At 44.4% G+C, this 26643-nt stretch overlaps 1 protein-coding gene across 25 annotated transcripts in view; it reads right to left on the bottom strand.

The window, feature by feature from the left end:
- The window catches only part of PAK1 (p21 (RAC1) activated kinase 1), an 805686-nt gene that overhangs the window by 756326 nt on the left and 22717 nt on the right, over nucleotides 1-26643 (bottom strand). For 19 of the 25 annotated variants that reach the window (XM_083821751.1, XM_083821757.1, XM_083821750.1 and 16 more), the window contains 4 exons: nucleotides 10561-10771; nucleotides 5123-5223; nucleotides 3685-3832; nucleotides 1485-1522 (listed from right to left, as the gene is read on the bottom strand). In XM_083821751.1, the coding sequence (XP_083677877.1) occupies nucleotides 1485-1522; nucleotides 3685-3832; nucleotides 5123-5223; nucleotides 10561-10750 (477 nt within the window). In that variant the 5' untranslated portion in view covers nucleotides 10751-10771. Of the gene's footprint in view, nucleotides 1-1484; nucleotides 1523-3684; nucleotides 3833-5122; nucleotides 5224-10560; nucleotides 10772-24494; nucleotides 24575-26643 lie in introns of all 25 variants that reach the window. The other 6 variants (XM_083821760.1, XM_083821763.1, XM_083821759.1 and 3 more) reach the window with 1 other exon arrangement.

Genomic DNA, 26643 nt, shown 5'->3' with positions numbered 1-26643 from the left:
TGGTATTAAGACTCAGAACCAAGTAATGAGATATTTTGGAAGCAGAATCTGATAAAATCTTTCAAAATCCCTTTGAAAACTACACTCTAAAGGAAAATATTATGTAAAATAGGAATGATGAATTTTTATAAAAAGTTTTGTAAGTGATTAAGAAAAGAATTATCTGGATTTTTTTTTTGCAACACCGTTATTGGAACTCAAAGCTACTCATAGCATTTAAAATTTGACTCTGGATTCGAAGTTCATGGCATCCTTCACACTATAAACATTTCAAAATAAACTTGGCAAGCCCCTCAACCCACTAGACCAGTTCTGCTTGTACTCCTGCTTCCAGTTTGTTTACCATCAGTTCCCTAAAAGTGGCAGCAGAAAAAGACTTCTTAAAGTACTGCAATAAAGCTCTCTGAAATAAGGCGGGGGAAAAGGTAAAGTTTCACTGCATAATTTTGAAGTCATCAGCATCCTGACATCTATTTGTTAAAGCTTAGTCTATTAAAAAGAACTACAAAGAAAAAAAAAAGTCTACTTACTGGTAATTTCACAAATCTCTCTAAAATTAAAGGTTACCCAGCATCTTTCAAAAAACACCAGTCTACTGAGGTAGCTCGATGACTACTGCTTTTTCCAGGATTTATTTTAATATCTAACTGTCTCAGATATTCTAGGCTCCTGAAGACTGATGCACAACGAGATGTGACAATGAACGACAAAAAAACGTTTTCCTTTTCTTTTAGCAGAATCCAAAACGGTCAGATAGGAAAACGCCGCCTCCAGAAGCGAGCAATACGTGCCAGCTCCCGACAACGTCATAGCAGTGAGAAAGTAAGAGATGAGGGAATTGGGGGGTTTTATGAATCACCTAAAATAGAAAGTTTTGTTTATTCTCTCTCTCTCTCAGACATACACAAACATTACAGAGCTTTTCAGCTCTGTCTCCTAGCAAAGTCAACAGGAGCGGTGCCTGTCCTGGTGGGGACAGAGTAAAGGTCAAGCAGAGAGAACGTTTGATTTCCTTTTCTGCTGAGATTAGGTTTGTTAATCAACAGTGCTTCAATCAAACCTCGCAGGTTAGTAATTAAACTGTGCCAGATCACAGATGTTTATAGAGCCATATAAAACCTGAAAGCAAAGTGGTTATGATTTTCTAGATTACCACACCCCAAAGAAACAGATCAAGAAACAGATCATTTTCTGTAAAAATAACATTATTTCCAGTCTTTAATTCACTAATTTCTATTTACTATTTCACTAATAAAGCCTCTTAATTTCTACTTGACTCTCCCGCTGTTGATGAAAAAATGTGCAAGTAGCATGCCCTTTGAGGATAATTTACCTGTTTTTATGAATGTTCTCTCCATATAGATACATATAGTTCAGATTTTAAGATGATTTTAAAACACTAAGCAAAATAAAAGTTCATGTGTAGCTAAGAATATTCTATGCAAGTTTTCAAATCTCATGCAAGGGATGATACGAAGGCTTACCAGCGTATTTGACGAATTGTAATCCTCCGCCAATTTATCTGAAAGAGAGACATACTAATGCAGTTATAAACAAACTGTAAATGCAGCAGCACTGGGGAGAGGAAAAAGGGAAAAGCTCCTTTTGGAAGGGGCAGGAAAAATGGCTCCTCCCAAGTCCAGGCATCATCTTGCATAATTTGAAGCACTTTGGAAAGGGCAACTGCCATAGATTTTTTTTTTTTATTTTTTTTTAACAGAGAACAGAAAAAGAAGTAGATATTCCTCTTGGGGAATATCTCTTTCTCCATGATCTACACAGGCAGTGGATGTAACTAGACTCCTAACCCCAGGTGAAAAAAAAAAAAAAAAAAACACAACAGAATTTGACAGAACAAACTTAACAAGCCCGACACTCAGGTAAGATGCAGACAACAGACAAGGGAAGGAATTTTTCATTTGGGCAGAAATCTGATCTTCTCCTTTCCAGGCAGAGACTAAACTCCATGGCCAGTTTTTTATTAATTTTTTTTTTTTTAAACCTAAAATTCCACAAGCATCCATTGTGCCTCTGCCCAGTGTTAAGAAGACGCTGGGATCAAACCCACAGGCAATCCTTCCACATGATGCCCAAGCTGCAAGGTGCTCTCCAAACATCCTGAGAAAAAAAATCAGGCCCCAAGAGAGGCATCATTTTCTATCAAAAGAAAAGGGCGTGAGGCATGGTGACCCTTTGGGACTGAAGGATCAGTGCTGTAACCCAGGCGGACACAGGGTTTTCCTGCAAGGTTACAACAGCAGTGGAGGAAAGCTTGTGTTCAAGCTGACAAGAAACAAGGGCCTCTTAGGAAGCTCCTTCTGTTAGGACTTGTCATTAAATGCCTCCAGATTCCTCCTGCACTCACAGCACATTTGAAAAAGGATGTCTCAAGTCTCTTATGACCACCCTATCCCTCATTCCTTATCTTGGGATATGGCAATGAGAATCCTGGCTTGCAGCATCTCTCAGGAGGACTAGCCCAGAAACCAGATTAACTATTTAAAATCCATTTAAGAGAACAGGCAGCTATTTTCCAAGGTTTCCACCATTTTGGGGTTGTTCTCCTAGAGAGACCTTTAAGCTGGATCTCATTCAGTGTCCCTACACCCACAGGCACTTTTGTGGAGGAAGTAAAGTGCAAAGGAACTCCCCAGACCAAGCTCACACTTGAAAAAAGTGTGAAAAAAGCAGAAAAGGGAGTAGGGGTTACAAACTTCTCTAGACAAGTGCAGGGGCCTCAAATCCCTGCTGCAGGAAGCTGGAATTTCCCTGAGCAACACCTGGGAATGAAGAACGTCATCCATCCATGTGCAAAAACCATTTTCAGTGGACTTGGAGAATCTGCTGTGCTAAATCACCAGCTGAGGCACTAGCCTGAGACCTGCGAGAGGTTCAGAGCCAGCCACCAAAACGTCCCGCAATAGCAAGCAAGGACCCCACGAATCCACTGGTGGGCTTCTTGTTTGGCTATCCAAGCACATATGTGGCAGAATTGTGCTTTTATCCCTGCCTGGAGTCTTCCTAAGTACTACCTGTTCTGGTGACATGGCACTATCCCCTTTAAAGAACCAAAGCAGGGCTTAAGGTTTAGAAAGGGAAGGAGTTAGAATTAATTGAAAGGGAAAAGGAGTGACGGCCGCAGGAATTCTCCAGTAGGGCAGGTAATCCATACAAAGAAGGCACAAAACCTCGGCAGCTGGGATGTATAGAGGGATCCAGCCAGCAGTTATCAAGCACCTAGCAGCTGAGCGGTATTCCTCAATCACAGCACACAGGAGAGGAGAAACTCGCACCCCAAGCACCCATGAAGCAACATCCACAGCCAGCCAAAAACTGAAGTTCCTACAGAGTTTAGCTGCCTGTTTTCTGCAGGGATTTTCATCCAGGGAATCCAGCGTCAACACTCCAGGTTCTGCCTTCCAGATGCGGGCTGTAAACTTTAGAAAACCTACGTGGTTTGGGATTCACCCTGTTCACTGACCTCCTCTTTTACAGCTCAGCTGGGCATCAGCATTAACAGAACAGCATTTTAAAGGGAGACGAGTTCTTGGGCAGCCGGAGAATTTCACTCACATTTTCCATGAAAAGACAGACCTATTTGTTGATTAAACAAAAAGAAATCCCCCTATACAGTGACTAACGGAAAGCTGGACAAAGCAGCCATGTAAGATGATCGCCACGTACCTGTGAAACTCATGTACTTCTGGCTGCTAGAGGTCTTCTTGGAGTTGTAAAACTCCAGCACGTCCAGCACCGCCTGGGGATTCTTCTTCTGCTCCAGCTTGGTGATGTTGGAAGTCTGCAGTAAGCGCGCCCACTGCTCCGGCATTCCCTGTGGGGACAGGCACCTCGTTAGCCCACCGGCAGCCTACCGTGCTTCACAGCACACGTACCTGCTGCAGCACTTCTGTCACCCTCTTCCTGGGGTTACTCGATACTGAAAAGGAAATGGGGAGGAAAGAAGAGAGAAGAGGAAGAGAAACAGCAGGTTTCAAAAAGACAGAAAGGAGCAGACCCAATGGTGCAGCTCAGGTGGAGCCTCAAGCAAGAAAATCTTTATGCACAAATATATACACATTTACACGCATCCAAGAAAGACTACAGAAGTAATGTACAGCGTAAAGCATCTCGTACAGTGGGCAAGCAAAATTCATTTGGGCCTTCGTTTTGCGCTAGCATTCTTTGGTAATAGAGGTTTGGTGTATGTTGTAACCAGAACTGGGACAGCACAGGTGTTAACCTGGCATACAGAGCTCATAATTTCATTACAGGGACATCATTTCAACCAGAAAATAAATACATTTGGAGTACAGCCTGGCTTGGGACTTTCAGCAGCAGCAAGAACAAGTGTTTGTGTCAACACAGGGGTAAGTGACGGGGTCCTCTACCGATAAAGTTACCCTCGCTGTTCTAAAGGGTTGCTGGATACACCACCCCGAGGTGATGCCTCACTGGCACATCCAGGTTAACTCGGGCAAGTCTGGAAGCTGACGTGCAAAACACTACTGTAGACACAATTCAGTCTAGGAGAGCAAAATGCCTTCAAAATATATCTATATTACACACAGCCAAAATAGCTTGCCTGTGAACAACTGCCTCTGCTAATAAGTCCTATCTTGCAATCAAATTAAGAAGAGCATGATGAAATACAGCTCTGTCTTCCTTCTATTTTGCATGTCAATAAAAAAAAGGCATAAAAGTTTCTGCCATTTAGCCTTAGGACAACACATGCACGCTCTGGCACAAACAGGTATGCACAGTTGTGTGTGTCCTAAAGGGGAGCTCTCAGAGCTCCATTTGGAGGACACAGACTATGCTGTAGACCTAATCCAGCTCCAGAAGAGGAAGGGAGGGGAAGGGAGGAGAGATATACCATATTTCGCTGTCCGCATCCGCCAAAAAACAGGAAAGGCAAAGTCTGCTGGCAGGCTGGACTCCTGGGATGTGCCAAGCTTGACAAGCAGTCTCTCAGCAGGGATTAGTGGGCTGCCTCTACAGATGTAGATCAAACTCGATGATGGTAATAGCCTTTCCAGCATTACCGTATAAAAGATTAATAGGTCCTGGCTCCTCCCAGCAATAAGCCAAACCGCACAGCTCTCTTTTCCTCCAAATCACTTACCGTGAATTCTCCCGTGACTGCATCAAACCCCACGTGAATTGTGTGTTCAAAGTCGGAAGGGAGGGAGATCTCTGGCCGTTCTTTCTCTTTCTTTTTATTGGCTGGAAGAGACAGCAACAAAAACAATCCATCAATCCATCAAGAATTATGATCTCCCCGACAGCTTCTCATTTACCTACACAACCACCCCGGCTTTTGCTAGTCACGGGATTTCGATCTGAGGCAGAACAGCAAGTTACAAAACTTTGTTAACTCAATACAGAACAGTTATATTCAGGGACAATAACAATCAGAGTCCTATAACACAGGACAAGCGTATAATGTATCCAAAATATCAGTTTTTGTTAAGTACCAGCCAGCAGTTCTAGACTCAATAGCGCAAGAGCTATTTACCGAAAATATCCAGGCAAACTTTGGTATGTAAGAGTCAAAAGCACAAAGGCAGTAACTGGGAGCCACGCAGTTCCAGACATCTTTTTTTTTTATTATTCTTTGTTTTTAAGCAAAATATGAAAAGATTATTAAAAAAAAGTGCTGGCTAAACTTACTCACCTTTCATATTACGGACAAAATATTGCTTCTCTCTTCCTACGGCCTCAAAACAGAGTCCGTGAAGAAAACCAAATATAACATGCTTCCACTACACAGCCTTATACAAGCAAAACCATTTCTGTTTTCCTGCTCACAAACCGAACTAAATGTGGTTTCAATAACGAGGTTTGAACACACAGCAGGGAGAGGGCAGAATCTGGCAGGTGAGGAGCAGAACTCATAAAGAAGCAGGAAAGGAAATAAAGCAGATGCACCCCACGAATATTAAAGTCAGATCTTCAAACAAGATTATTATATCTCGAATTAAGTTTATCCATATTCATGACATATTAAAGACGCCACCTTCCTTTTTAATATTTACTGGGCTCAAGAAATGGAAATCAGTTTAAGGAAGAACCCCACATTTGCCGCTGTTTGCAGTATAAAGTAAGTAAAGCCAGGAGAAGGTGACTGAAGCACTTGTGTTTCCCAGCTGTTATCTGTTGGATCTGAAGCCAGACAGAATTTGTTTCGTGGCTGACGTTCCCCAGTGCGCTTTTGGCAGTATGAACACCAAACCTCAGGCATTTCAGGAGCCTGGGAAGCTGATGCTCAATGCTGCAATTATTTAAGACGCTGCTGGAGAAGAGCTGTGCGGAGATGGTCAGCACTTCCCTCAAAGGACCAAATCCTGTTTTCTCCAGTGCTCTGGCACCATTACAGAGCGTCATTACAGAGTTAGTGCAGCACAGAGCAATTCTGGAGAAAGAAAAGGATCAAACGCTCAGCTGGGGACACGCAGAAGGAACAGATTGGTTTCGATCCCCCTTTCGAACAAAGGGGATAGGGGAAGCTGAATCACAAAAGAGCAACAGACTTGCCAAGGGGAAGGAGGAGAGAAAGCTGAATTGCTGGAGGAGCCATCGGAGACGGGAGCTAGGAGCCAGAAGCAGCTGCTGGCTAGCAGATGGCACGTACCTGCAGCACAGAGGCCTGCCAAGGAAGGACCGAGCAGCTGCATCCAGCAGGTATATGGAAAACGCTGCACGCGAGAGGAAAAGGGATGCAGAGAGAACCAGCAGAAGCACAGTATTGTATAGTCCTGTCTACAGGATTAGTCCCTTGCCCCAAGCCAAAGAGCAAGGTGACAGCTCCAGCCCAGCAGCGTGCAACGCAGGTGAGGGGGAAGAGGGCAGCTGTATTAGCACCACACTGCCCGGGACAACTGCCACATCTCCCCATAGATTGCAGCATAATCCCTTAAAAAATATAAAATGACTAAAGGGCATGTACTTGCAATCCAGAAGTCAACACACTTAGTGTCTCGGTTTCGGCATTTGGACCTCCTGAGCTCCCCAACGTACCTCCAAATCCCAACGAAACCCATTCAGCCAGCAAACTGAGATGAGTGCTGACCCCAGACTTACTCAGAGCAGGAGACTACAGCCCAAACTCTTGCTAAAATCACCTTGCCTCAGCTATACCATTACAGTGGGTGAAACCATAATTCCTCTGTGTACTTTTTGGGATATGCCTGGGTGCCACATTCAAGGTTTTACGGTGCCCAGACTGAACTAGAGCATCATGTGAACATGAACTCGTGTGAATCCCCCAGGATTCTCAGGAGACAATAAACTTCAGAAGCTTTTGATCCAAAATCTAACAGATCTAGAAGCCTAAATGTATTCAGACATTAACAACATAATTGCTTTTTGGAGCAGATATTTATGCCATGGAGGTATGAGCTAAAAAGAACTAAAGAGACGGGCACTCCCCATCTTACTAAACACTTAATCCCCTCGACAGTGATTATATTATCCCTGCAGTGAGTCAAAAAGCCCTGAAGATTCTTAACTAAAATAAAAGAGAACTTGTATCTGCTTAGGAAGGCCTACCTACCACCGAGTGCTTTATCCCCCGCCACATCTTACCATCTTCTCAGTCAAAACCTCAAACATCTGATGCTGTTACAAGAGCTGCCCATGGCGTTTCATCACGATGCTCTGGCAACTTGAGCTGCACCCAGAAAGCGCGATACGCCACGGTAAAGCCCACAAGCCCATCCTGGAGCACGCCAGGATGAGAAAAGTATCCTTCAGCGGGAGGGAAGTGCTGCCCCGTCTCAGAGGCAGGATGCCACACATCCGCAGCAGCGCAATCACCACGGAAGGGGCTCCCAGGCGCTGCGCCGTGTTACCTCGTGGTTAACATCCTGCCTCCGTGTGAATCAGCAGCTGAGCTCAGCAAACCTCAGGGGAGCAAAATGTGCCACATGCGAGCCAAAGCCCGGTTTCTCCCCCCAAGTAGGTCACGGATGAGTCCCGAACCCAAGAAGGCTCGCACGCTCACGACTCCAGCTGAAAGCAAGAAATCATGGGAGCTCTGCATCCAGGCGGAGAGGACCCCCTGGTATTACAGCCAACTTGCTTTATAAATGCCAGATTTGGGGGTTAGGCTGGGACAGAGGAAATCAGAACTACAAACAGCACCCTACCTTCTGCAGGCAGAACATGATGCTTCGAAGCGGCCTAGCAAGGCGACACAGCTCAAGAGAAGTTCATAAGGGCCAGCATTTAAGCCCCATGGGTACTTTACACCACAGTCTTGTTCATGCTCAGGTGTAGTGCGATGTAAAAGGTGCTTTCCAAACCTCCTCCAGTTACAGCTGCTCTTCTTCACTCAGCAACCTGTAGCAGATGCCCTCAAGATCTCTCCCCTCGTTGGCCTCCCCTTTGATCCAGGCCCACAAGCCCTCAGCGGGTCTGTCTGCTCCACTCCACATACTTGAGCTGAGCCTTCTCATTAAGCACCACCCCTTCCCCACCTTCCCTGCCCACAAATTATCGTAGTTTAAAGCCCCCTGCACAAGCCTGCTGGCAGAGATGTTCTTGCCTTGCTTTGCCAGGTAGGTGCCATCTCTCCCCAGCCACTGAAGAGGGTCCTGCAGGCACAGACACCAAAGCCCTGCTGGCAGCACCGCTTCAACGCTGTCGAGGTCCTACACAGGACTAAAAAAACTCCTATCATCAAGCCAGACCTTCAGTGCTGTCCCCTGTTGCAAGACCTACCACTTCTCCAAAAGGTCTGGCAGCATCACTTCAGCAGCTTTCTGGATAGAGTGTAAAAGCCCAAGGCCACATTCGCTGGTGAAATTAACTGCTGAGCGTTTCAGACCTTTGCAGGTTCTTTGCAACCCCACCAGAGGTCACGGACCCCCCCAGAATCACAGTACTCTGTATAGAAACCAACTCTCCTTTTGGTCCAGCCAAGCCAACAAAGAGCACTCGATTCAGACGCAAGCCAAAGGCAGTGTCTGAACACCTGGGAATTTTACTAACAGTCAAGCAGCAGGAGGCCTTGGGAATTTACTTGTCGTCACGAGATTAGAAAAACATTCCTAAGATGAAAATCAACCAATCCAAACTGAAGGTGATGATGTTAAGGTTAGTTTTTGCTCGACAGGAATTAGAGGACAGAAGCAGCCACTCCAGTCTGGGCAGGTGTATTGCAACAGAAGGCTCTGCTGGGCTTGGCTAAACAAAAATCTCTCGTGTCTTGAAGCATCTGCCACGTTGGCCAATCTTCAGTAAAAACAGGCTTAAATCTTAATATCGGTGTCTGTTGCTTTACCTGAGCTGTTCACTTTTGCAGCTCTCCTTTAAAATCCCGTTCAAACTAGCATTTTACGCAGTATTTCTTTTAATCTTGCACATTTCAATCTATTTCTTTGCTTTCTGCAACTGTCAAGCCTAGAAGTATTTTTTAAAACACTCTTTTAAGCAAGCCAACGCAAAAATCCTGCAGCTCTTTAGGACTACTACACATAACGGCAAGTTCTAACTGATAGCCTGCAAACTTCTAATATTGAATTCATGGGCTGCAGAATCTAAACCTCCATGTCTGCAAAACGATCCAAGCTCTCCCAGAACCTACATCTCTGTTATTTGACTTAACGGAAGCATCACTCCAATCAGCCTTTTTGCTAAAACAGAAGTTAAAAAGGTAGCTTCCCTCCTGAAGGCCAGGAATCTGCAGATATTTAAACTTTAGTTATCCAGTGTCTGGATACTGCTGCAACACAGACAGTACAAGAAGCTGATTTAGAAAGAGGAACTCCAAAAAATAGGTCAGATATAAAAAGAAACCAGCAGATATTAGAAGAGAGATCTTTTCCTTACATTACTTCAAGATTCATGAGAGTTTTTAAATTATCCTGATCATTGAAAATTAGAATTTCATGTACAGTTCACTGCTCCTATTTCTATTTCCATCTGTTACAGTCTCTATAATGGCAGAAAATTCCTTCCGTTCACAAGAAACGTGCAAGAATTTGCAGTGACAAATTATTCGTAACAGCAAATAGACAATGCTTGGCCCAAACTCTAGAATAAATGAGAAGTTACACCTTCGACTGTAAGCTTTTCACAGCAGACCGTGCAGTAACATACGACAGGCCTGGCAGGAGACGATCGTTAGTCATGCTTGACTCAAATTATTTGCTGTTTAAAATAACAAACAAGCAAAAAAACTTCCGCTTCGCCACCAAAGGAACTGCCAGTTCCAGCTTTGACTGACCAACTTGTAACTGGTACCAATGTTTCTATGATTTTCAAGATCGTTAAGGACAAGTCAGGGTGGGAGGAGGCAGAGTTAGTGCCACCTTTCAGGATGCTAGTCTCATAATTTAAGAGAAAAAAAAAAAAAAAGATTAAGAATGGATTAATTGTGGCAGGATTAATCATTAAGAAATCAGATCTACAGCCAGCATTTTATGTACCCCAAAATGACCAAGGTGGCAGTGCAAGAAACAAGCATAAACTATCTTCTAAACCATTGTTAAGCACTAGGCTTTTAACTAAGGTCTGCAAAAAAAAAACAGGTTTATAAAAAAAGACAAAATACTGTACTTTTATCTCCCGGTAAAATAGATCGGTAAAATCGGTCCCTCTTTTTCTTTTCCTCTGGGTTGGGAGGCAAAGGTTTTGAGCCATGGTTTAAAGTCCCAGCGTCTTTGCTTCCCGATCCAATCATGGTGCTGGTGTTTCTCATCGGAGGAGCAGGCGGTTTGTCTTCTGTTTCAACTCCATTGTTGGACATCTTCAGGCGTAGAGGCTGTCACTAGGAAAAGGAGAAAGACAAGAAAGAAGAAGTGGGCTTTTTGTTTGCAAACTAGGATCACATTTTATCAAAAAAGAAAAAAAAAAGGTATTTTCAACCAAAGCTGAAACCTTACAACAACACAAACCTAATGTCAGCACAACGAATTCTACTCAAGCTCCAAATTATTTCTGTTAACAAGACTATATTCAAGTGTTCCAGTTATTACCATAAAAAGCTTCTTTCAGGACACAGCCAACCCCACGGAGCAGAAGTATGGGGTGAGGGTGGGGAAGAAGAGCATTAAATAAAGGTAGCAAAGAGCAGCGATACTTGAGAGAAGCCAACCAGTTGCCGAGCTAAGACCTCTCTGATCCATACTAATTCCACCAAAATCTACGTCAACGGGTTTGCATCAGCCCCCAGCACAGGCAGTAACACGATGCGGAGAGATTGACGTCTGCAGTCGAAGCGCTTTGATGCCGCCGCTCAGGCTCCATCGCTAAAAATCAGCTCAACCGCTCCAGAGGGAGATGGCCAGGAAGGAGCAGGAGGAGAAGCATCCTCGCCTTCTCCAACACAGCACTGGTCCCAAGCTGGCCCTGGCTTTTCTGCCACTTCAAGCACAATTCAAGCAGCCAGAAAGCTGACTGCATTTTGTTCTGTTGGAAGGGTCAAACAAAACTAGATCCTCGACATACACGTTAATCCTTAAGTAAATAATCCCCGCTGTGCGGATTTAAAGACGGAAGCTTTCGAACTGGGTAATAGATTATTCGGCAACAACTAGCTTGTTCCACCCAAATGAGATCAGCATTACTTCAGACGCAGCCTGGCTGCAGTGGGATCCTTCTGGAAGCTGAAATTCGCTTGCATTGTGCTCTCAAAAGAAAGTTGGGAGTTAACCAAAGGACAAAACCCAAAGCAGAAACAATTTTGTTTGGGTGGAAAAGCAGCTCACCAGCTTTCTGAATCTCACATGCAATAAGGGAAGACGTTCGCTCAGGGAGAATTATGTGGTGGCAGAAAGTCAGAAGTGGTTTGTTCTCTGCAAGAGAGAAGTTGGGTTACAAAGCTGAAACCGCTGCCGGCTTCCAGGGAGCTGCTTTCCCACAGGATGGACTCGGAGGAACCGCACTGAAGTGGATTTTAATACCCTGGGTCCCACTTCAAACAGATCCCAAACCCACACCGGGGTCCTAAGCCCAGTGAGTCTTCAGTCTTCTTTGGTTAAGCCACTGACGTTCAGCCTAACTGGCGAGATTTGGCCCCAGGGCATGCTTTTCTCCAATTCCCCCTGCTGCATGGAGTCAAGAAAAGCAAATACTGACCACAGAAGGCACTCACGAGCAACAAGTTAGACCCTCCAGAAAGCAAGGTTGGTCTGCAAGATCCTTCTTCTTCGCATATTTGGTTCATGGTTTCTTTGCACGCGATCTTAAACAGAAGGGCTGGGCAGTGGCGCACAGACCACTTTGGAGAAGCCTTCAGACACAGAGGGCTTTTTAAGTTCGATCCTATCCCCGCCAAATTCCTATCTCAACCAAATTGGGCAATGGAATTTTAAATTACAGACTGGCATTTGGGGTATTCATTTTCACAGTGGGGCAGTTTTGGCATTTGGGAGGGCTGGGGTCGGGGAAATTTGCTGTGCATTTGTCTGGGCGTGCTCTGACACGTGCCCTGTGCATCTCCCATCGCTCATGCTTCAGCCTCATGCCATTCTCCAGCATAAAACTAAGCAGAAATAAGTGACAGGTGGACTGACAGCATGCAGCGGGCAAGGGACTGTTCTCCCCATCTAAGCAGGGGAAAAAAAGTCTAAACTAAAACCCAACTGGCAAATTTGGCAGCCACAGAAGGATGGTAGACAGAACAGAACAGAAGAGCAAGTGGCTCTAGGCTGGAGAAAAAGAAGTGAGAGGAGGAGGGAAAATCCCCAGATAACAGGCAGAAGTTGGTGCAGCACTGGGGGAAGGAAAAAGAGAACATATGAAAAAAAAAAAAAAAAAAGACCACGAAAACCTAAGCAAAACCTCAGGATGTCAAGCATCCTTCTTCCCAGCTCCACCACTGCAAAACCCCAGGGACATCTGCTTTCAGTTTCTTTAGTATAAGTTTTTCAAAACCCCTCTGTCAGAAAGGACGGAGCACAAGTGATTTACTGTTTCACCGCAGGGCTGGAAACACTGGCAGTACAAGCTCTTGTTTACATTGCGTTATTCCCGGAATGAGAAACTAACTACCGAGAAGTTACATATTTTAACGGACAATACTTGTTTATACCTATTTGATAACTGCAGCTTTCACGTGGGCAAAGTCTACAGTACAGCCTCTCCTTCCTTCTCCATGGCTCGAGTCCCCAGAAGTCTCGTCATCAAAGCCTTACGTTATGTGTTATAAGAGGTATTTCAGCTGTTTGGAGATAGTGGGTGGGAGAAATCCTTCAAGCCACAAAATTAAGAGCCTGGCTCTACAGCAGTCATTCCTTGCAATGAGCAGTACCATCCTAGAGGGTTCCCAAAAACTTTTTTCCACAATGTATTTAAATGAAGGGGGGGGGGGGCGAGAATCTGCTTACATGAGTCCTCCCACTGTGATATGGAGATACAGTTTACCCCCAAAGACAGCTAGTCAGCTTTGTTATACTTTAAAATTTTGTGAACTTCAAAGTTTTTGGATAAAGCCCTGCCCTCACAGGATCCCACTCAGCTCTGCAGGGCCTTGCAGCACTGACGGAGCCTACTAAGATGGCAGCCATTTCCCTCACCATAGCCTAGTTGACTGTGCAAATTCTTTTCTCCCTAAAATAACCTCCTACCAACTCACACATAAGTGGCAGTCAAACAACTCCCCTCGTGTAAAGGCCCTGCTAAAATTCAGCAGGCGGCCTAGTTTTAGAGCAGCGGTGCTGACGTGAGTCACCCCGCGCCTCACGATCCATCATAGCAGGAATGCAAAGCGTCACCGGATCGAGCTTCCTTCCTTCTTCACACCAGCGTGACCCTGCTATAATCCTTGAGAAATTCATGTTATATGGCTATAAAGGAACAATGGGAACAATTAAACAGCATGTGAACTTTTCAACTACAGGCAGATGCGGGAGTGCCCCGTAATGCAGACATGATTATAGTCTACTACATATTAAAATACCTGTAGTCAAACCAAACCACACAGACAGCACTAGGATTTCTGCAGCTATTCAGAAGTACTCAAAGTCAGAAGCCCCAATTGTTTCAGCACACAGTACTCAAGGAAATAAAAGTTACTACATACTGCAAACTAGGACTACCATGAGCCAAGTTATCATGGCCTTACAATCTCTCTATCAGCTTCTGAAGCCCATTTGCTTACCCCAGCCTCGACAGAGCCGAACAGCAGAGCTGACAAACTCCCTTTTCACGTCTATGAAACACTTCTGCAGACGGGCTGAAGTGACAGACAACCACACACAAGGAGACAAGAGACTCAGGAAACCGCTCAGCACTTCAAGACGGGGCAAGCGGCGTTCCTGGAACAGAAGGCAACACCCAAGGTGCCAGCAGCGGCGTTCAGAAGTTCAGAGTACGCGCATGTGTGCAGATCTGATCGAGTTTGCTCATCAGCACGAAGTAGATAAGCCTCCAAATCATGTACTTTCTGCCTCTAGCTTGCCTGTAACCATAGGCCCAGGCTCCTCAGCTGTTCATGAAGCAGAGTGGGACCCCGATATATGTGGAGCCTTATGGCACTACCGCATGTAGTACACACAAAAGAAACAAAAAAATGAGAACAAAGATCCTTTATTTATGCCATTTTTCCCTCTGGTAAACCAGCTCACTTCAAACCTGGTGCTCCACGGTGAACTGCAAGTTTCTATCTAGTCAGTTGTGTTTTCTTTGCATTCCTTTAGCAAGACAGGCAAGTGACTGATTGCTAAAACAGAAAGTAATTAAAAAGTCACAGGAGCTGAAACCTACGCTACAGTAGATGCCATAAAGATAACTATGTCCAACGCATACTAATTGCTGGAGTCAACACAAAAACTCATAAAAGAGCCATCTATAATTCATGCAGTCTGGCAAGACAGTAGCTGTAAGTTACTCACTGCAACTTCCAGATGAATAAACTATATTAAACAAGAGAGGGGGAAGGGAGATGATCAGCAACTTTTTTTCCCCCCAACTCTGCCTACTACCAAAAAGAAATCTCACATTTTTCTGAAATGCTGTTTTTTTGTCGTTGTGAGTGAGGAAAAAAAGTCTTGACCATAAAAAAAAGGTAAAAGACTACCTTTAATTGAGTTGATCCTAACCAGAGCAGGCATTTTACCTCTGCACCAACGTCCCTGTATCCTTTCACTCCCTGGCTGGAGACTTCTTGTGCACACAGACAGTTAAAATCTCCTTCCTCCTTGCACTGTCACAGTCGAAAGGAGCAGGGGCCGGCCCCTGCTTTGTTCAAACACATTGCAAGCAGCAGAGATTCCCTCCCCGTGTGTCACGCTTTCACACAAATCCCAGCAGAAAATTAACGGCACCGTTTACCAGCTGGGTTTCAACACAGGATGAAAAGACATTCATTCATTTTTTTTTTTTCTTTTTTACTTCACGTGGGATTAAGCTGCAGTCTCAGGCATAGTCTCGCATTGAAAGAAAGGCACCCCGAGCATGTTCCACCTGGAAAGGAGGCAGGACACGTGTCCACATCCTCCAGCAGACAGCGGATGGGATCTGGGACACACGCTGCCACAGAAATGGGCAGCAGCCAGACACACATCCCAGGGGAGGGCAGACTGATGGTCACATTTAGAGAAATGGAAAAAAAAAAAAACCAGTAACTGGAGCATCTAGCTGACCCCCCACCAGTTACTGCACATCCGAGTGCTGTGCAAGTGCACCAATTAAACAAAAAGTCAAGGGCCATCAGTGCATCAGCCCAGACCCAACATTTACATGTGAGTAATTCCTAAATAAGGAGAAAACCAGGTTTTAGCAAAGTTGTAATCAATAAAGAATTAGAAAACAACACTGCTTGCTCCTCTGTCTCTAGAATTCACCTGTTAGAGCCCTGCAGCTGCTGCCAGCACCCAAAGACGCTGATGAAAACACTAAATCAAATGAAGCAATAATTAAATCACTTCTAAAAAATTACACATTTAGAAGGGAATGTATCCACTCCTGCAACCCCAGTGGGTGGGGATGAGAAGGGGGCAGGAGGAGACACTCTCATGGCCCAGGGCCAGCTACTGGTTGCAGACTTGCTCCCCTGCCAGCCCCATTTCCATAGCACTAGACATAAAGGATAATGGACCAGTTACAACTCAACAGGAATGCCGGAGGAGTCCCCAGCTTGGAATGTTAAAAGCCAAAAGGCAGGAGGGTCCTTTTAAATACCGCTCTTTAATGCAACCCCATTTGTTTGGGCTACATGCAAGAGCTGCCGGTGAGATCCCCCACGCCGTGTTTCGCAGAAGAACAGCATCGGGACCACAGTGGGCAACCGCTTTGGGGCAGGAGATCTGCAAAAACCTCCTCCTGGGCAGCTATACGTGCCAACCCATCGCACCACACAGACAGGCTTCGAAGGAAGAGCAGACTAATTATAACCGCTCGATTCCTAGCAACAGAGCAGAGTTCTCCTTTCACTCAAGGGGAGGAAGCTGATTTTTGTTCTGCTTTTAATAATCAAGGTGCAGCCCTCGCCAGCCTGCACGGGATGGACCCACGCGTGACCGCTGTTACAGTAACCCAGACACAGGGAAGGTTTCAGTAGCATCCAGGCAGGTCAAGCCCTTTCCGCTGGATTAGGCTCAAATCCAGCACTGCAGAGAGGCAATGCCAGCCTAAATTGCCCTGGTTCAACTCCGCTTTGGTTGTTTCGTGAATAACTGGCAGCGGCAAACAGTAAGTGTTGCACAATCCATGCCCAAATACCTGCAGTCCACGATGAGCTCACCTTACCTGCGCCCAAGTAGCTCCAGCTCCAGGAGGCTGCAGAGCCCAGCTATGGCTCTTCCCATCCCTCTGTAGCAGCCTCTAACGGCGTTAACACCCCACGAGAAATAAACTGCATCCATATAAAAAATAAAAAAATAAAAAAAATCCAAGCTGAGACAGAAGGAACCAAGAGGAGCGTATTTTAGAAGTTCTCAGCCCACAAATCATCCCCTTTCTTTCCTCCTCTCCAGAAATGCCATCTCCCAGCCCCCTGCTACATGCCTGAACGAGCAAGCCTGCTGCTGCAGATGCCGGTGCAGGCTCCTTTTCCCGGCGTGGTATGGAGCAGCCTTGGCTCCCATTCCACTCGAGCTCACACAGCACGGCCCAGCTTCAAGTGCAGAAGTCAAAGGAGCGAGCAGAGTCAGAGCATGCTAAACAGGGTGGGGAAAATAAAGGCCTTTTATATTAAAGCATACCCAAAGCCCACATAAGCAGGTTTCCTGGAGGAAATCTGTGTTCCGGAGGAAATGACTAGGTGCATCATAAAGAAAATATATTAAAACACAAGTTAAACACACCACCGCTGCTCTCCACGTAAGCTATTTGGCTCCGAGTCCAACTGCATACTAGCAGCAAAAGCACTGAAAGCTACCGAATTACGAATCATTTCTCCATTGCAACATTTCCAATCCAGAAGATGAACCTAGAGCTCAGAATTAAGCCCCATTATCCCCTAATGTGGAATAATTACTAGTACAATGAGTAACCTCCCACTTCCACGGCATAGCTCAAATGGAAATCTCTTTTTCTACACCTCTGGTCAAAATGGAAAGGCTGCTTGTAAGCCATGCTGGATGACAGACTCTTCTACAGGATTAACACCCCTTGCTGTAATGGACAATACTGATACCTTGAGCTGAGCAAGGTTTGCTAAATGGGATTTGTCTGGCATTAGACAGATATTGTGCGTAAATCGCAAAAATATACAGCTCCATTCAACTATAAAAATTTCTAATAAGCACCTGCCTGAAGGAGTTGAGAGCAGCTTTCAAAGGTAAATAGCTCTATTGATCCTGAACGTCTTACTCGGGCTTTAAATAACCATCCATATTTGCAAGATCACAGCGTGTATGCCTACCCCTCGTTAAACGCAGAGATTTGACATTTGCTATTTAGCAACAGGGGCGGGGGTGAGAAAAACATCAGAAAACTAGAACACGGCCAGGTCAAGGCAGAAACATCCCACATCCACAGAGGACACTGTAGCGCAGTGGTTAGAAAACATCCACAATACGTAAATTGCAGAAAACTTGCAATAAACTGTAAAAGGTGATTTTTTTCTGAGACACCCAGACCCCTGCAATGAGGAATCCTGTGTTTTAAGGGTGAAACTCATCCAACTCCTTTCCCGACGGGAAACTGCAGAGCCAAAAAACACCAGCATCGTTAGCGGATGAAGCTGCCCAAAAGCCTCAATTAGACCGAGGGGGAAATGCCACAACAGTTCAGCGCTAATTGGAAATGCAAACATTTATCATTGGAGTAGTGCTCCACTCTGTGTAGCCCCATTGTCTTCGCTGCAGCTAATGACAGGAGGAAGCCCTGTGCTCAGTAGTATTTATGTAACAGACTGGCAAAGCTGTCACATTCCCTTAATTGCTTCAGTTGCACATTGCTCCCTTCAAGTTCTGGTTCATCTTCAAGGCTGGGGAAAGTGGAAGAACGAATACTTTCCCAAGATAAAATGAACTCTGTATCAAGCACGAGGGTTCAGTTGACGAACTGAATCCAGAGTTGAGAAAAGCAAGTTCGAAGACCCGTAACCGAAAGGCTTAATTTAGGCATCAGTGGACAATTCGAGAACTACATATAAATATGCTCCAAGCTCGCAACAATTACTCCTTCAATTATGACACATGTAATGCTGTAAGAGCAGCTCATTTAAAAGGCAGGATGAGGAAGCCTGAGGTAGGTTAGGACTTCTACTTAATTTAGCTTTTACAGTAGGGCCCTTCTTCGCTGGTAAAGCATCAGCTGTGTTTATAGTGACGTGCCTTCTACCAGAACACCCTATTGCATGCAGTTTATAATCCCACCCTATTGCATGTAGTTTATAATCCCACTACGTACACAAGTAGTAGACTAGACTTCCTTGCATTTACCAAAAGGACTGCAGGACATTTCCAAGTCCATTAAGAATCATCAGCATATAATTTCGTGAGCAGCAGTTTGCTTTTAGGAGGTAACTTCAGACCTTTTATCACATCTTTTACTCGGATCCCAGTGGTCCTCACTGTACCTAGGTAGCGAACAGAAAGCTCTGTATGTCTGGTACGAAGGATTTGCTCTTTCTACAGTATATTGTGACACAACTCAGCATTGGCCCTCAGTTAAATAAAGCCCATGAGTGAACAGAATGATTTTTACTGCATTGAACAAAAGAAAACATAAGAACATCACTTATTAAAGCAGCTGACACATTTTAAGGCACCCTCTAACTATAAGGAGTAGGAGTTAAGAAGACCAGAAATAGTAAGCAAGGTTTTCCTCAATATCTTCATGCAAGTCTTCCTGGGGCATGGATCTTCCTATCCTGTCTTCGTACTGCAATTACCTAAAATTACCTAAGCAGCTGTAGGTAGGATGCATGGATCTTCTCTACTACATATTTAAACTTCATTCTCTCTCATGAAAAGGCAACATCAGCTGCAGTCACAAAACCAAATGCTACCAAGACCTATGAAGCTCCTATACACAGCCCTGTAAGCATGCGCAGCAAGCAAATGCCTTCTTTGAACCCAGCTCCCAGGGGATGGATACCTACATCACAGAATTAGCAACAAAACTAATACGACCTGCAAATTCAGCAGAATTCAGGCTTCACTGATGGATGGACTACCAATATTTATGCTTTATTTATCTCAAGACTGCTTTGTCAGGTTGCTTCCGTCTCCCCTCCATCCTTAAAATGCTCAAAATTATTTCAGAGGCATGGTCACTAACATGCTGCCAAGACAGCTCTGTACAAAGCATTGTATTTTAGTGTTAGCCTAAATTCATCAGATCTCCAAAACCAAGACAACCAACGACTGATGTTTTAGGAAGCTGTATGAGCCGAGGCGTTTTGTTTGGTATAGTATTCTCCCCCATCACTGTAAATCACCTTGCTTAAGTCCCATTGCTGCTGCCTGCTAAGGTAATCAGCACGTGAATTAGCATCCCTACGAGAGCACAGCATGCAGCAGATGAAAATGCAGAGTTTTATGATCATCCTTCCTTAATTCCAGTAATGAAGCGTCAAGGACACTCTATCAGCACATGCTCATGGAGGTTCCTCCTACCTACCTATAATCCTAAAGCTTCCTCGGCATCCAGGCATTCAAAACAATTCTCATTTCAGCCTCAACCCCAGGCTACCTGAAGAAATCTCAGAGGTCGTCCCTGAGCAGACCCAAGAGGAATGAATAGGGCTGCGCTTCCCAAATGGATTTTGTCCCGTCCACCTTACAGCATTTAATTCCTGCCTTGTGTACCCCCCGCCTCCCTCTTTATTGAGGTTCACATTCGTACACACAGCACAACCCACACGAGCTCCCCTCTGCTTACAGAGGGATGCTGCAAAGCAAAATATGTTGGCTATGGGAAAGGAAATCCTACGGATCGATCCAGACCAGAACATGACTCAACAGCGTAAATAAATCCTCTTCTTTACATGTACGAGGCTGCTGCTTCCACTCTTTCTCTCCAGTCATTTCCTTCCCGCAGAGTTTTCCCCATTCCAGGTTATTTTTGTACTGCTGGTATTTGTAGGTGCTGATCATAGCCTCTCAAGACATGCACGTTTGGCTGCTTTTTTATAACAAAAGCCACTTCAGGCTGTTGTTTCTCTCTGAACACTCTTCAATGTACGTCCAGTTCTATCTGAGGAGCTTAAATATTCTCCTTTAACCACCGTCTCAAAGTCTTATCAGTCTCTGTTGTTCTATCAAAACATTATAAGAGAGACATCTAAATTTGTGGCCTACTGTTCTACGACGTCCCTTTTAGCTTTAACAAATAAAAGTTGGAGTTGAGCCTGATGTAAACGCTTTAAATTTTTTGACAGGGTTTGAATTTACATCCCAATACGTGAAACTTTGCCTGAGGGTTTTGATCCTCAGCGCAATTAAAGTCTGCAAAACTATAATGCTTTGGTTCTGATAAAGCTGAACCGAGGTATCTCGAACAGAAGTGGTCAAATCCCAAATCGTGCTTCTTTGAAAAAGGTGAGCAAATCAGCTCCCAAGTCTGTCTTTTTAATATCCTATGTTATCAGCAGACAGGTTATACCTTAGATCCAAGATAATGTACGGTCTCCAGCCCCTGCTCAGCTGGCTCCTAACCATTTCTCCCCCCCGGAACATCTGTACTCTGGATATTTCCTCGGAGATTCATTAACTGCTCCTTCCTCAAGGGCTGAGATTATTGGTATTTTTCTCAGTCTACATTTCTAGGCGTTTAAAAGACCTGTCAGGGCAGAGAAATAAATAAATACAGAAAAAAAAAAATCAATTTATCATTCTCTGCCAAGATATCCTACGTAAAGATAAGACTTGAATTCTGGCTACTGTTTTTTAAAGACCATTTTCTATTTCGCACACAGCCCGTATATCATTTATATACTATTTCACTCTCTTGTTTAATGCCAGTGTCCTCAGAGGGAGAGGGTGAATTAGAATATTGGAGTCTCTAATTTAGGAGGTAATTAGACCAATAACGACATACCAGAGCTGAATGTATGCTAAGGATAATCTAGTTAGAATTCTACTTTAATTAAAAACCAGTCATATAATCCTATTATTCTGAAGATTGCTTTAGGTGTGGTTCCAATCCAGCACTTCTTTTTTTGAATCTTTTAGTTCCGCACACAAAAAAAAAATAAAATAAAACCACCACAAACCACCAGAACAGTCCTTTCTGTACTCCTCTCCCAACTGGAGAGCTCAGAAAATTAGAGAAATAAATGTTCCAATGTCAAGCAGTCACTTGTTAAGCTACTTTAAAAATATAATAAAACAATGTGAGTTGTAAGAAAATACCACTCAGGCCAGCAAATACAATTTTTCTATTTTTTACACCACTAAAAATTTCTATTTTTATAAATTTTTACCTTTTTTTTTTTTTACACTTTACCCCTGAAAAAGAAATCTTCTCCGAGGGCTTTCTTTTGTCACATTTCCAATTTTTTGACAAAGGAGGAGTAAAAGAAAATACGCCTCTTCTACAGCTGCGCGGTTTACGTGAATTTATTCGAGAGAGAGGGAAGAGATTTTTCAAAACCCATCCTTCATTTCCGGATTTGCTCTCACATGCTCTGCGGGGCCCTGCTGCATAACAAACATTTCAGCCAGCACAGAGCCACTTACCTGCACGTGGCACTGAACTGGGGTCCAGGAGAAGACGGCAGAAGGAGCAGGGCTCCAAGGAGTAGGTTATATAGCACCGAGAGTGGATAGATACACGTATATACATATATACACATATATGCATATAAATAATAAATCTGCATACGTGTAAGTTGCACCACCCAAGTAACTCGCCCTATTGTGTGTACTCGCAGAGTGTGACTATGCATCACATGACAATTTGTAAAGTAATTATCCTCAAGTCATATAAAGTACTAAAAAAAGCCGTAAAAAACTATAAAGCATTAGAGAGTGCACTAGGTTCGTATCACATGGTATTCATATAATATGGTATTAAGCATTGCCCAGTTACTTCTGTGAGTATACTTACATCTGATCTCGTTCCTACTAACTGGAATCCATATTAATTAAAAAAAAATAAAAATAAACCAAGCCCCAGAGGCACATAAATAAGGCTGTTGCCCAAATCCACGTTTACCTCACGCATACGGGTCATTCAGCCGCTACCTTTCGCTGGATGGAAATGCACTTAAGGATTAAAAGAGACAAGAAAACCAAGCCACACTCCCTGAGCATATTTCCTCTTTCAGGAGGCGTCTGGGAGGGAGGGCCAGGCCATTCAGCAAAGGTTAACCTCACAATTTCCCTTCACGTTTCCCTATAGCCTTGTGCTGCAGAAACAAGAGATTCGAGGTCTTGCAATTCGATAAATAGAAATACTCCTCTACAGAAGCTTTTTTTCCATCAGGCCACCACACAGACCACACAGCGGTGGGTCCCCAGTCATCTCCTTATCGCGCTGAGCCACGAAGGCTGCCAAACTGATCTCCAAACGCCTCTGGCCTATGGAGAAAATGCCAAGAGACAGGACTAATAAAGCTTCTGAACCACCTGGAATATCTTCGCAGTATTTATTTTTAGTGTTTGAGTGTAGAAGTCCAACCAAGTGGTGGGTAGATACAGGTTTTGCTCATCTTGGTATTTAGCAGCACGAATGTGCTAAGGCCCTAATGCTTCCTCCACAGCCTGCCTCCCTCAAACACGGCGGGGAAATCGGGTAGGATGGTTTCAGTGTGTCCCCAGTGCACGTGATTATCATGAATTGTGAACGTTTTCCTTGGTACACAGCCTTAGACCCTGAAAAAACCTGCCTGAAGAAACAAAAGCTCAGTTCCTCGTGCCTGGACAGGGGGTAGACCCAGAGAAGAGGGGAGGCAAGTGCTTCTCTTCCCTCCCCGTGCCCAGAAGAACCATTATCAGACATTTGTACTCCAGGACAACACCATGAGAAAGTAGCTCTTGCAAGCAGAGGCAGCAAGGCTTTCGTTTAAGTAGGATTAAGCATGAGCACCCAACATGACCATGACACGGCCCTGCAGGACCACCACCATGCTGAAGCTTGGCCAGCAGGGCCAAATCCCATCTCACACGCACAAACCCAGCGCCAAATTGCATTGCGTAAGGCAACAGGACCTCTGGCAAGGGCACCTCTGAAGTCTGGCTCGTGATGCGAGTACGAAGCTGAGGAAGAGGGAATACCTGGTTTGAACCCTCTCTGTAACACTAGTGTTTGCACAATACTAATTATGCTTACTAATAATTACTAATTACTTCTGCCAACAGCAGAAATTGCTCTGATGGAAGAGTTGACCAAAAAAAGGGACACATCTGTCAGTCACCTTCAAAGAACCAAACCTTCGCAATTTCGTAGTTTTGGGGCCGGAACGCAGTCAATGCAGCAAGATCCACGCGCTTGCAGCTCTTCTAGGACTTCGGAGAGTAAGTACAGCTGACACAGACGTTAAAAAACGGAGTGTTTGCTTAGTTCTCAGGGGGATTTAAACAGCAGGTGAGTGGGGCTGGTCTGTGGGACGTGACCCTTTTTTATTTCAGCTATTTAGATGCAAATTGTTCTCCCTCCCTCCCCCCCTCTCAACACCATCTGTTAGCCCAGAGGTTGAGACTATGCCTAGGGTGTGGGTTTGGGGGAGGGCGTATAAATAAAGCATTGAGAAAATTGCAGTTGATGCCCCGATTTCCTCTGGGGCGCAGTTTAGGGGGGGAAAAAAAAAATCACTTTGCAATACTATTGAATTACAATAGGATTTTTCTCTCATTCTTCTACTGCACTCTAACTACTGACCCCATGGATTTCCTTGCCTGGAAAGCATTTCTTGCCCAGATTTTGGCCAACGCGCAACTTCATACAGCGACACAGAGCGGGCTGTAGGGTCAGCACGGGGAGCAAGCCGGTGTCGGAGCAAGTATCAGAGCTTCAAGAAATTAAAATGTCAAATAATAACAGACAAAGATGATGAAGGTACTGGAGCATCTTTCATATAAGGGGAAGCTGGGAGAGCTGGGGCTGCTCAGCCTGCAGAAGGCGAGGCTCAGGATCTTATCACTACATGTAAATACCTGATACGGGGCGTAAAGAAGATGGAGCCAGACTCTTCTTGGTGGTACGTAGCAACAGGACAAGAGGCAACGGGCACAAACTGCAATACAGGAAATTCTGTTTAAATGTACAAAGAAGAACAAAAAATAAAAGAAAAAAAGGAAAAAAAAAAAAAAACACCTTTTTTACTATAGGGAGTCAGAACCTGGAACAGGTTGCCCCAAGAGGCTGTAGGGTTGCTATCCTTGGACCTGCTCAAAACACAACGGGACATGGTCCAGAACAAACTGCTCCAGCTTGCCACAGCTTTGAGCAGGGAGGGTGGACAAGATGATCCCCAGAGGTCCCAACCTCACCAATTCTGCAGTTGCAAGCCACAAAAAGTGGCAGGGAGCTTCTAACGGAGAGAAGCACTCACTTCGACTTATCTGAAGCAAATGGATTTTCCTCAAGGCCCCGGTCTAGCGATGAAGATAAATGAAAACTGATGATATATAACAGCCTTGAGCAGAAAAATCAGCGAAGGACTTGGGATCAGCGCTACAACACCCTCATTTTGAGTTTTAGCATCTAGACTGCGGTCCTGGTAGTTGGGAGATGTAAGCTCTTGTCCCAGTTCTTGCACTGGCCTAGTTTGTGATTCTGGAGGCACGGAGGGGGAAGGAACAGCACCAGTCACTTGCTCTGCCTTCCTCCAACGAGTCAACCAACTCTTTACAAGAAAGACAATTCAGGTCGTTAAATAACGTATAGCATGAAAAAATTCCTTGCAGATGCTTCTGCAACTGCAGTTACAAGAAGGAACACATTCTTGGTTTAAAGCAAACAAAAGCCCAGAGCAAACTGTATGCAGTTGTAATGGGAAAGTCAGTGGCAGAGGGTAAAGGGCGAGAGGGGAACGGAGGGACGGAAAACCCCTTTTTCCCCTCTTGGAGCCCAGATGATGTGACTCCCTACCTCGAAGTATGAATAAGCACAGACCACGTCCTAAGGGGAAGCAGAGAGGGAAGAAAATACAGACAGCGTGAGCTTGGGAGCCTCCAAAATCTTTAAAACTCTTGGGACATGGTTTTGTTTTTTTGGGGGAATGTTGCCAACACATACACAGCATTTTCCGCTTTCTTTCATGGACAGAAGCAGCCAGAAGAGAGTACGATCTCAAATGCGTGGTGCCAGTCAGGAACAACAGGTATCTAGGTCTAAGCTATTAACTTCTCAAACATATGTAATTCAGAATCTTATGCTGGGAAGCAATATTCTGACAAAATCTGCAGGCATTTCACAGAAACATTCTCCTGAAAATAAATACAGAAATAAAAATCAACTGTCTGGCAAAAGTTATTTCAATGAAGTTGTGCTGGTATTTTGAGAGAATTTTAAATTTCCATTTTAAAATAAAAGTGGTTCTATTTTCTCTCTTTATGAAAAGTAGAGTTTTGAGAAAAGCAGAATTTCCCTACAGAATGGAAGTCTTCTTCATGCACTGCTCTAAAGCACCAGCTAATTTCTATTTCCAGATCGCTGGCAGTTCACCAACATTATTGAGAATCTAAAGAATACTTACTGGAAATGATTTTATTTATTTAGCCGACTTCTTTATCACAAATCCAACCACATTTATAAACTTTAAGGGCTGTAACCCTGCAGTTTGATCTGTAATACAAGATATTGTCAGTCTCGTTAACTTTAAAAAGACAGAAAGGTCATCTGGCATAGCTAAGGGGAACTTGGCCTTAATGCCAGCGAGCCGCCCACTGAAAACCGTGGGTGTTTGGCCCAAATTGGGATTTCAGGATTTATCCCGTCATGCCCTCTAACACCTCCCACACAGTGCTACCTGACAGCTTCTGAAAATTGGCAAAATGTGAAGGAGACGCCGGCATCATCCGAGGTGAGGTTTCCAAAGGTGTACACGTACACTTGAGTATATCCTGGCAACTCCACATTAGCAGGGTTTTTAGCACGATGATTTTAAAAGCACACAGCCTAAAACATAGCTCTGAAGGCGACTCGGTGCCACGCAAACCAGGCTTTTAAATGCAATAAAAATAAAAATAAAAAGCACTTGCATCCCTAACATCACCGAAATTGTGCAGTAATCCCCCACGTTCGCTTCCCTGCTGTTATCAGCTAAGTAACACCAACAACTTCAGTGCTTTTTTTGAGCCC

The sequence above is a fragment of the Anser anser genome (assembly GCF_964211835.1).
Source record: "Anser anser genome assembly, chromosome: 1".
Taxonomy (NCBI): Eukaryota; Metazoa; Chordata; class Aves; order Anseriformes; family Anatidae; genus Anser; species Anser anser.
The sequence above is the reverse complement of the archived record's forward strand: the minus strand, read 5'-3'. Positions and strand labels throughout refer to the sequence as shown.